The following is an 11077-nucleotide window of genomic DNA, read 5'->3' as shown; positions in this document are numbered from 1 at the left end:
GCTCACACTTGTGCCTACCCATTGGATTCAGACAGACTGTTAGGCTGACGTGTCTTCACCTGACGCCATTGCTTGGCCAGTCTTTAACGAAGGTAGTCATCACTGTCCTGGGCCCCATCTCTTCTACTGAGATTCTTCCATCCAGCGCTCAGGCTGAGCTAGCTTTTCTGTGGCTTGGAACCAGTGTCCATAGCCAAGCAGTGCAAGGCACTCGAGTCCAACCCAAGAGTCCAGGGAATGTTAACAAGTGTTAATATAACAGGTGTTTTGTGTACAAAGGCAGTGGGCTGGCTCTTCCTCTCTTTGACCTTCCATTTACTTGACAGATATTCACTGTCACCCCAATGAGTCGGATACCAGCTAGGGCCCCAAGGGAATCCACCTTGCCCTCTAGGGGGTGCATACCCTAGGATGGGCCTGGAGGCTCAGGGCTACCTTTCCATTGGATGGGAGGAGGCTGAAGGCTTTCTGTAGGAGGTGGCAAGGACTTCCAGATCGGGGATGGAGTGGGTATGGGCATTAGGTGTACTGACCTCTATAGGCCACAGGTTTGGGAGCTGAGAGGACAGAAGTGTGGATGCATTTGCAGGATCAGGGCTGCAGTGGCTGGTCCATCTTACCCTATCCAAGCGTAGACCCTGTACTTCAGACGAGTTCACATTTGTGAAATGTCTGGTACAGAGCAAGGGGTAGATCCCGGGCCTAGGACAAGGTGAAGCAATGTCCACCTTTCAGCCTACCAGCCTAGAAGGATCCACCTCACGTGAGGGAAACCAGACAGATGCCCACTTGCTCCCTGGTTGGCAGTGTTTGAGAGCTTCCCTTGCCCCAGATCCTTCTACTCTGACCTTGTTTCTTCCTTTCTTATAAATATTTGAGCACCTCCGTGTGCCCGACAATCACCATCATCTGCGGGGCCCAGTCTGAGTCTAGTCAGTCTGTGCAAGGGATACCTCATGACCCCTCTGCATACGGCTAATTTATCCTGTGCAAAGTTCCAAGGGTCCTACAGCTGTCCCAAAGCCGTAGTCGGGGGTGGGCGCCGGGCAGCTCCCACCTGCCTACCGCAAATACGCAGATACAGGCAACAGTAACCGCCTGGAGTGGTGGCTGTGATGGAAGGTTCTCTGTCCGTGACCAGGTTTGGGCCTGACCCCTGGTGCCTGCTGGGAACTGCTCTTTATTGGTACACCCCTGCACTTCACTCCACCTCCACGGCCAGCGCCCTACTAAGCTGGGGCCAGTCGTGTCCGGCGCCCGCGGTCGCACCCCCACCGGGCAGCCCCCTGCCCCTCTGCCAAGCCTCCAGGCCCCTCGACCCCCGCAGTCGGGGGACACTTGCAAATCACATCCGGAAAGGGGGGGCGCGAGGGGCGGAGCGCGCCCCCGGGAGGAGGAGACCGCATCTCCCCGCCTCCCGCCCGCGCTCACCGCCAGCCGCCGAGCCGTCCCTCTCGCGGAGCCTGCAGTGTCGCCCGTGCCCCGAGCCCCTGCAGGCCAGAGGCTCCCGCAGGTGATGGCAGACGAGGGTGCGAGGGACGTGGAAACTGCTGCGCGCCCGTCGCCCGGCCAGGCGCAGGGAGGGGGCGCGCCCCCGGGCCCCGCGGCTGGGGCCCGAGAAGCCGGGAGACGCGGGCACATCGACCCCGTAGCCGGCCCCGGGACCGCCTGGCCTGACCCGGGGCGCCGGGAAGCGGCCTCTGTGGCGACTGACCGGAGCCCGGAAAACGGCCTTATCGAAGATGAGGCCCCAGAAACCTGTGGTGCAGAGGGGTGGAGGGCTCGGGTTGGAGCTGGCGGGAAGGCCGAGGAAGTGACGACTAAGGAAGGCGCCATCTTCGAGGAGGAGGCAGAGGGAGAGGTGGAGAAGCAGCAAGTGGGAGAGGATATGGAGGTGGTGGAGAAGCTGGTGGAGGAAGAGAAGCTGGAGGTGGAGGTGGAGGCGGAGGCGCAGGAGGGCCTGGGGCCCCTTAACCTGGATGGCCCGGTTGTGGACCCACTGGAGGCCATTCAGTGGGAACTGGAGGCTGTGAGCGCCCACGCGGATAGGGCCTACCTGCAACTCGAGCGCAGGTTTGGGCGCATGCGCCGCTTGCACCTAGCCCGTAGGAGCTTCATTATCCAGAATATTCCTGGCTTCTGGGTCACCGCCTTCCTGAACCACCCGCAGCTGTCAGCCATGATCAGCCCCCGAGATGAAGACATGCTCTGCTACCTGATGAATTTGGAGGTGAGGGAGCTCAGGCATGCCAGGACTGGCTGCAAGTTCAAGTTCCGCTTTTGGAGCAACCCCTACTTCCGGAACAAGGTGATCGTGAAGGAATATGAGTGCAGATCCTCAGGTCGGGTAGTATCAGTTGCAACTCGCATCCGCTGGCACCGGGGCCAGGAACCCCCTGCTCTGGTACACAGGAACCGAGACACTGTCCGCAGCTTCTTCAGCTGGTTCTCACAGCACAGCCTTCCAGAGGCCGACAGGGTTGCCCAGATCATTAAAGAGGACTTGTGGCCCAACCCCCTGCAATACTACCTGCTGGGGGATAGGCCCCACAGAGCCAGGCGAGGCCTCGCCAGGTGGCCCACAGAGGCTCCTTCTAGGCCCTACAGGTTCCAGTCTGGCTGAGTCCTGCCCTGGGACCTGGCCCCTACATAAGGTTCCCTTCTGCCTCCTGTGGACCTGTGCTTAGGCCAGTGATGGCACCCTGCTGTCTGCTTTCTCTTCTCTGCACTCTGGCCCCTCTGGACATTCAGTGGATGCAGCTCCAAGATTGTGGGCTTCGTGGCCAAGCCCTTCTGTTTCCATGTGGCCTTCATGCATCACGTGACTGTCACTTGCCAGTGTCTACTCAAGCACCCAATGCTATGGACATGTACGGCCATCATCTTCATGTCCTGGACCTTTGATCATGGCCTTCCCACCCATTTTTGACATGGGCACCCACAAGTCATTGCTAGAAGGACCAGTGCCTCTTTGAGGCCTACTACTTCAAGGCTACAAGGTGCTGGGCTTCATATTTATGCTGGTCCTGCACACTGTGTGGCAAGCTGAGTCTCATCACCCAAGATGAAATGGGTGCACTTGGTGCTGGCTGTCAACCAGACTTGTACATTCCAGGGCCTCGGGACCACAGGCCAGGCTACTGGACTGTTGGGCATCTAGCAGAGTGGGCATGCAGCCAGCAGAAGGCTGCTGGGCGTGGGTGAGGTCAAGGGCATGAAGCAGTGGGCAATGCATTGTTTGTGACCACGCTGCTCTTCTTACCCCTGTGTTGATCCTACCTTGTGGCCTACTGTCAGCTTGCAGAGGTCTGTACCATCGCCCTTCTCGTGAGTTTTGCCCAGGCTGCCACTAATCTTGTCACCTGCTCCCAGGTCTATAAGGCCCTCAAGAACTGCCTGTGGACCCAGGTGGGCCACCTGCCAATGCACACAAGAGCTCCCAAACCCTCAGGAACTCTGCAGCACCGGCATATCTGGGCATTTGCTCAAGGCAAGGCAACAACGAGGTCCCTTCCAGAAGCCTACTACCCTGAGCCCGTCACTGGATTCACACAGAATCCAGCTCCACCATCTCCACCTGTTTTTAGGCCGCCAGGTTGGGGGTGCTGGGGAGGGGTGTTTCTGGTCATGTAGGCTGTCTGCACCTGCCTAGATCGCACATCTTTTTATTTTCTTTAAAGTGACAGCTCAGAAACAGAAAATAAACTGAAGCAGCAAGGTTCTTCACAGACAGCTGAGGAGACGGCTTTCTTGTTGGCTTTGCCTGTCTTTGGTTGACTGCAGAGGGGGAGGTTGTTTTCTGCTACCCAGGCTCTCTTTGCCCGCTCTGCTCCCATGCTCCGCCCCCGTCAGCAAGGCCTGGGATCTTTAAGGGGGGAAAGAGCAGGGCTGCTGAACAGAGAGACCAAGACGTCTGCCTCCCCAGGGGAGGAGATAGTTCACTGTTTTTGTTTCGTGCTGTGTCATTTTAGACTAACTTTGGCCCCAACTCTACTTTCTTCTTCCAGCGGGTCCAAACCTCCCCCATGGGATCCTGTAGGTATAAGAGCCTAGCTGCCCCCACCAAGTCCCCCTCTGCAGGCTTTCAGGACTGTCTCCATTTAATTGTGGGGGTCACCATATCCAGGCCCCTTCCCATGGAAGGCCTTGTCTTCTGCTCCCCAGGCCCTGGGGAGACCTTGACACAAAATAAAGGAGCAAGTCCTCTCAGCAGGGGAGTGCAGGAGGGCCAGAGCCAGCCAGAAAGGCAGAGATGGCTGAGAGTCCATGGGGAGGTGGGAGGAGAGCCCCTTGATTCTTCCTAACTTTTCTTTTGTGAGGGAGATTGGCCCTGAGCTAACATTCATTGCCAATCTAACTCTTTTTCCTTGAGGAAGATTGTCACTGAGCTAACGTCTGTGCCAATCTTCTATTTTGCATGTGGGATGCCTCCACAACATAGCTTGAGTGGTGTGTAGGTCTGCACCTGGGATCTGAACCCACAAACCCTGGGCCACTGAAGCTGAGCGTGTGACCTTAACCACTACACCACTGAGCCAGCCCCACTTCCTAACTTTTTTGATTGACCAGTAGGTTTTTAAAATGAGAAGAATAACAGAACACTGCAACTTTAGAGGCTGTCTCAGTCCAGGTATGACCTTGTGTATGTAGAAAGTTACTGCTATATATAGTTTTTCATTTTGCTGCTTTTAAGGAAGACCCTAGGCATCCCCTTCTCTGGTTCTTCAGACGGGGGAAACTGAGCTGTCCACGCCTGCTTGTTGCTTTTAGTTGAGAACATTTATAAGAATGTCAGTGTAATCTTTCTCTGCCATTTGGAAACTTTGTAGCTATTCGGGATTGTAATCAAGTTGTTGTGGTCTGTTAATATCACCCTGTACTTAGAAGTAGTTTGAATAGGGTGGTTTTGTAGGACTTAAGACCGGAAATTGTTCCCATGTTCCTCATGTTTTGTGAGGATAACCTCCAAAAATAAATCTGTAACTCTGATGGTCTTGATTCTGAGCCCCAGTGGCCACGTTGTGATTGACATTGCTGTAACTGACATCTCTGCTTCTAAACAGAGTATTCATGAGGTGCCTTTGTCCAGTTGGAGGAGGAGTCGGCACTTTGTCTTCTGTATGCATGATGAAAAAATAAAAACCTTTCAGTCTGGGGAAAAAATAACTGAGAACATGTTACTCCCCCCATCCAAAATCCTCCATTGGCAGGCGAAAAAAACCCTCCTAAGTCCTTATCGTGGCTGACAAAGCCCAGCATTTTCTACTCCATGCAGCCATCTCCCATCACTCCCCCTCACTCCCCCACACTCGCCTCTCTGCTGCTCCTTAAACAAACTTTGCACTTTCTAACTTCAGGGTTTTGGCACTTGCTTTTCTCTCTCTGGAGTTTGCTTCTTGCAGATATTCTCATCGCTGGCTCCCTGAGTTTCCAGGCCTCAGTCAAATGCTTCTTGAGAGGCCTTCCCTGCCTGGCCTGTCTGTAGAGTCACCACGGACCCCTTCCCGTCTCTTCTTCCCTTCCTCTCATGATTTTCTCCATGACACTTGTAACTCTGAGGTGATCTTGTTTTCTTACCTTCCTTCCCCTCCAACATGTGTCAGGAGAATAGGGACATATCTGTCTGCTGCTTTGTCCCACGTGCACCTCAAAAGTGACTTGTGTGAGCGAATGACTACCAGCTATGTCAGAGTGTTGTGCTGGGCCCTGACAGTGTGGATCCTGCCCAGAGGATTTCAGTTGGGCAGAGAAGGGTGGGGGCAACGAAGGGTGACCATATAACTTGTCATCCAGCTGGAACACATCTGGGCGTGAAAGGGACACTACTAATAATTAAACCAGGACAAGAGGCCTAACTGAGATATAACAGTCACCCCAAAGAGACAGCACCCACCAAAGTCCAGCTTGGCATACAGCTCATCCACACTGGGTGACGTGGGATCAGAGGATGGAGACTTCTCTGAAATGGACCCTGGACCTGGGCTTTGAAGCCTGGGCCGTGGTCTAGAAAGGGGCTGGAGAAGGGAATTCCTGACAGAGCAAACAGCACGATCAAAGGCGCTGGGATAGAAAATGCATGATGTGTTCAGGGCACAGCATGTGCCCTAGGTGTGATTGCTGGGCAGAAGGAAGGCTGTTGGGGGCTCAGGCCGTTTTCTGGAGATAGGAACTCTGAATGCAAAGTTGAAGCATTATCTCGTGGATAATGGGGAGGGGTATCAGATGTGCTTCAGAGATGGGAGAGCTCACAGGGCAGCTGGAGGCAAGGGGTGGGGAGTGTCTGCAACTCTGGCTCTCTAATATTTTCAGTTTGAATCTTATCCATCTGTCCAGGCTGCAGCTCTTCCAGGAAGCCCTCCATGATTGCCCCAGCCCACAACAATCTTTGCCATCTCCCAAGTACAGCTGAGAACCCGAATTTTGGACACCAGTGCCTAGCTGGACTGCACCCTCTGAGTTGCTCTTTCATGCTAAACACTTGTCCCTGACGCTCCCAGGGGGGTTCCTGGCGATCCAGGAAGCTGGCACCCCATGTGGTTTGCCTGCCCTGCACCTGGTGATTGGCAGGTGCACTTTGGCTCCTGCAGCCCAAATGTGGGTCCAGCTGCATCCTACACGTCCTTAGGCCCTAGACAATGGTGCTTACAACCCAGCGCTTACCTGATCTTTCTGCTGCATGATCAGTGGCGTGCTTCCTTCACACTGTGACTGACTTCACAACTGTGTGTCCCAGCCGCCCTTCTGGGACGTGAGTCTCGTTCTCAGAACCCAGTCCTGCTGGCTCACTCGTTTGGTCCTGAGTCTCTCATTTGTTTATCCACACATCTTAGCACCTGCTCTGCACTGCGCACTGGGGGCACAAGGTGACTCCATTCAGATCTCTGCCCTCAGTGGGCTTAAGAGTCCAGTGATGTGGCTGAAAACAGTGATAACCACCGAAATTTAGTGAGCACCTACTGTGTGCCAGGGGCTTGTACAGATACAGCAGCCAGAGTGGCTCTCTAGACTTGAGTTGGGCCAGGTCTTTCCTGCGCTCCAGACCCTCCAACGGCTCTGAGTGCATGCCGGAGGAAGAGCCAGGGGCTCTTCACAGCCTGCAAGACCCTCAGGACCTGATCTCGCCACCTCTCCAACCTCATCTCCCACGCCTCTCCTCCTCCAGATCACTTTGCAGCAACACCAGCTCCTGCTAGCCTTCAAACCTGGCTCACGACCCGGCCTGGGACCTGCTCCATACTTGCATGGCTGGCTCCTCGGCTCATTAAAGTTTCTCAGCTCACCTGTCACGATTTCACCTCTTCTGGGAGGCCTTCCCTGACCACCCTTTCTAAAAACACCGGGTCGCTCTCCCTCCCCCTTCTCTGATTTGGATTTTGTTATACTACTTACAACCACCTGACGTTATCTTGTATATTCACTTATCCATCTGCCCTTTTCTCTACGCTCGTGGGGACTTTGTTTTAGTCACTCCTGAATACCGCTCACCTGGAATAGCACCCGCACAGCTGGGGTCTCAGAAACTTGGTGAAATGACTGATTGCTTCACACCTTCGAGGTTAAGAAGGGTCTTCCAGGTGGCGAGAGGAAGACTCTCTCTAGGGATAGGAACTCTGTATGGCCCCAAACAGCCCTTTCCAGCAGCTTCTGGAATGGAGGCGATGTCTCTGGGCCCATTCTGTCCCTCCCACAGAAAGACGGCCGCCTGGCTTACACGTGCTCCGAGGGTGGAGGGAGGAGGGCAGGGTGAGGAGGGGCTTCCTGCTCTCGTGGGAGAGCAAACGAGAGCCTCTGAGCCCAGGGTTTTGCTCACCTCTGCTCTCAGGGGTCTGCCCTGTTCACTTGGCCTGGGAAGGAACTTTGAGCAAGTTCTTTTCAATCAGAAAAATCTGTCCAGAAACTATAGCAAATAGCTGTTACCTGTAACCACCCTGATTACGGCTTGGGGGACTTGGATATTTTCTTTCAAGGACATGATTTCAGCACAAAAAGTCAAGGAAGTCTCTGGTATCTGCTTGTCTTTGCTCAGCAGCAGAACTAAAGGTTGACTTGGGTTGGCGGACTTTGAAGCCCCCACCCCCTAGGCCCCACCATCAGAGCTGACTCAGGACCTCAAGGGGACAGCACAGAGGTGGAGCAGGCATCAGCTGGAAGGCTCCTGATTCCTCACTGTGTGGCCTGGGGCAGTCTTTTCACAGCTCTTAGCCCCAGTTTCTCATCTAAAGGAGAACTGGGAATCCCTTAGCAGAAGGAAAAAGTCCCTTCAAGGTGCCTGTCCCTCCACATAACACCTCCGGCCCTCCCGGTGGCTAGCTCGGCGATAATGCTTTTGGCTGCATCTAACAGAAACTCTAACTTTAATTGACTTAGAGATGTTTTTCCTTCTGTGAATATCCAGAAGTGAGATGGGCTTTGGGGCTGTTTGATTCAGCGGCTCAATGATGTCTTCAAGGACTTGGGCCTTCTTCTGTGATCTGTCACTCTTCCTGTTGGTTCCATCTTCAGATTGGTGCCAAGATGGTGGCAGTAGCTCCAGGAGTCACTTTGGCAACTCCAGAGAAGGTGAGTTGTGTCTTCCCAGGCCTCCCTTAAAATGGAGGAAAGCTTTCCTAGGAGGCACTCTAGACTTTCCAGGGCCTGCCTCTCGTTGGCTAGAACTGGGTAACATGTCCACTCTTGAATCAGTCATTAGCGAGGAGGATCACAGTACCATGACTTGCTTGGACCAAGCATTAGTAGTGAAATGGATGTCTGCCCACAATGTCCAAGGAGATAGCTAAGACCATCATCCCTAGGAGCTCAGTCCTAATTCGGCCCTTCTGTGTGACCTCCCAGATGGCACTTCCACCCCACGATGGCCCTCAGGGTTAGAGGGTGCTGACTTCTGGGCTAGCATAAGTCCAACTGCAAGGTTTCTGGACCTAGAGAGTTCCTTAAGTCCAGCCAAGTCACTGCCAACTAAGCTTCCCAGGAGTCAGGCCCTTTAGACTCACCTTGGAGGGTGAGGGAATGATTGAGCGCCTACTGTGTGAGTGACCCTTTCACGTGCAGAACTCACACAGTCTTTCATAGAGACCCTGCGATCTTACAGGTAGAAAAGGTGGCAGTAGAGACTTCTGCTTTTAGCCAAGATGGAATAACAGAATCAGATTATCCTCCCACCTGAAACAAGCAGAAAAACCAGACAAAATACATGAAACGGTGGTTTTCAAGGCTCTGGACATTGACCAGTAAAGGACAGGGATCTCAGACGGGAAACAAGCCAGGTAAGTGCTGTGATAGCCCAGCTCACTACCTCGAGAGTTTTCAGGCTGCAGCACAGGGAGGGGGACTGAAGTCCCTGAGTTGAGGAGGTGGTGCTGAGAGTCTGGGGAGAACAAGGTGATACGAGTTCATAGAAGAGAAGACCAGAGTGAGCTGCGCAAAGAAAGCCCTGGAGATCTGCAGAGGGTGCCCTTGGGTATTCGTCAGAATATGAATCAGCACAATATGTGAGGAAACAGCAGAGGCCAGGTCAGAGCACAGGGAGGGTTGAAGGGGACAGTGCCTGGCGCTCACCTGAGTGGGGAACAGTGTCTATTCCCACCAGCCACGGCACTGGGGAGATGATCATAGGGAATTGGGGAGAATATGCAGAAAGGTCTTGCCTCAATTGTGGCCAATAATTAGGCCTAGAATGAGCACTGCTCTAGCATTGCCTAAAAAATCTTATGAGCAAGACCTGAAATGATTAAGCTATTTCCAAGTCATTTAACTGTCCCAGAACAAAGCTCAAAAAGATTTACAGGATTACAAAAATATCCAGCACATGGGGCCAGCCGGGTGGCGCAGTGGTTAAGTGCGCAAGTTCTGCGTCGGCGGCCCCGGGTTCGCCGGTTCGGATCCCGGGTGTGGACATGGCATTGCTTAGCAAGCCATGCTGTGGGTAGGCGTCCCACATATAAAGTAGAGGAAGATGGGCACGGATGTTAGCTCAGGGCCAGTATTCCTCAGCAAAAAGAGGAGGATTGGCAGCAGTTAGCTCAGGGCTAATCTCCCTCAAAAAAATAAAATAATAATAATAAAAAAATGTGAACCTATATACTGAGGACTACAAAATATGGCTGAGAGAAACTAAAGAACTAAGTAAATGGAGAAATAGCACTTGTACATGAGTCAGAAGACTCAACATTGTTATGATGTCAATTCTTCCCAAATGATCTACATAGATTTAACAGAATCCCAAATGACAGTCCAGCAAGTGTTTTTGTAGAAATTGACAAGATGATTTTAAAATTCATATGGAAATCAAATGGCCTAGAAACTCTGAAAAAGAACAAAATTGGAGAGCTAACAACACCTGATTCTAAGAATTATTATAAAGGTACAGCAATGAAAAGTGTAATATTAGCATAAAAGTAATCAATGGAACAGAGTGGGAATTCCAGAAATAAATCCACAAATATATGTACAACTGGATTTTGTCAAAGGCACAAAGGCAAAGGAGAAAAGATAACCTTTTCAACAAAGAGTGAAAAAATGAACTTGGGGGGCCGGCTCCGTGGCCGAGTGGTTAAGTTCGCGTGCTCCGCTGCAGCGGCCCAGGGTTCGGATCCTGGGCGCGGACATGGCACCGCTCATCAGGCCACGTTGAGGCAGCATCCCACACCCCACAACTAGAAGGACCTGCAACTAAGATATACAGCTGTGCACAGCGGGGGTTTGGGGAAATAAAGCAGGAAAAAAAAAAAAGAACTTGGATCCATACTTTGCACCATATACTAAAATTAGCTCAAAATGGATCATAGACCTAAAGGTAAACCTAAAACTGTGAAACTTCTAAAAGAAAACAGAGGAGGAAATCACCGTGAACTTAAGTTAGGGAAAGATGCCTTAGATATGACACCCAAACCAAAATCCATAAAAGAACAAACTGATAAATTGGACTTCTTCAAAATTAAAAATTTCTGCTCACTTAAGAGAATGGAAACACAAGCCACAGACTCGGAGAAAATCTGTGCAAAGCAGAATATGTAAAGAACTCTCAAAACTTAATAAAAAACCTCCAAGGAACTCAATAAAAAATGGGCAAAAGATTTGA

The 11077-nt window shown here is 52.3% G+C and overlaps 1 protein-coding gene across 1 annotated transcript; it reads left to right on the top strand.

Annotated features, from left to right (window-relative positions):
• The first annotated feature begins 1204 nt into the window (after positions 1-1204).
• LOC100068606 (putative testis-specific Y-encoded-like protein 3) lies at positions 1205-4989 on the top strand. The gene has a single exon (XM_005604561.4). The coding sequence runs from the start codon at positions 1517-1519 to the stop codon at positions 2621-2623; it is 1107 nt and encodes a 368-aa protein (XP_005604618.1). The 5' UTR covers positions 1205-1516; the 3' UTR covers positions 2624-4989.
• Positions 4990-11077: the final 6088 nt, after the last annotated feature.

This window comes from Equus caballus, chromosome 22, assembly GCF_041296265.1.
Source record: "Equus caballus isolate H_3958 breed thoroughbred chromosome 22, TB-T2T, whole genome shotgun sequence".
NCBI lineage: Eukaryota > Metazoa > Chordata > Mammalia > Perissodactyla > Equidae > Equus > Equus caballus.
This window is presented reverse-complemented; position numbering and strand designations above follow the sequence as displayed.

Bases quoted from the DNA above. Each gene is read 5' to 3' on its own strand.
- LOC100068606 (XM_005604561.4), top strand. From the start codon at position 1,517: ATGGCAGACGAGGGTGCGAGGGACGTGGAAACTGCTGCGCGCCCGTCG.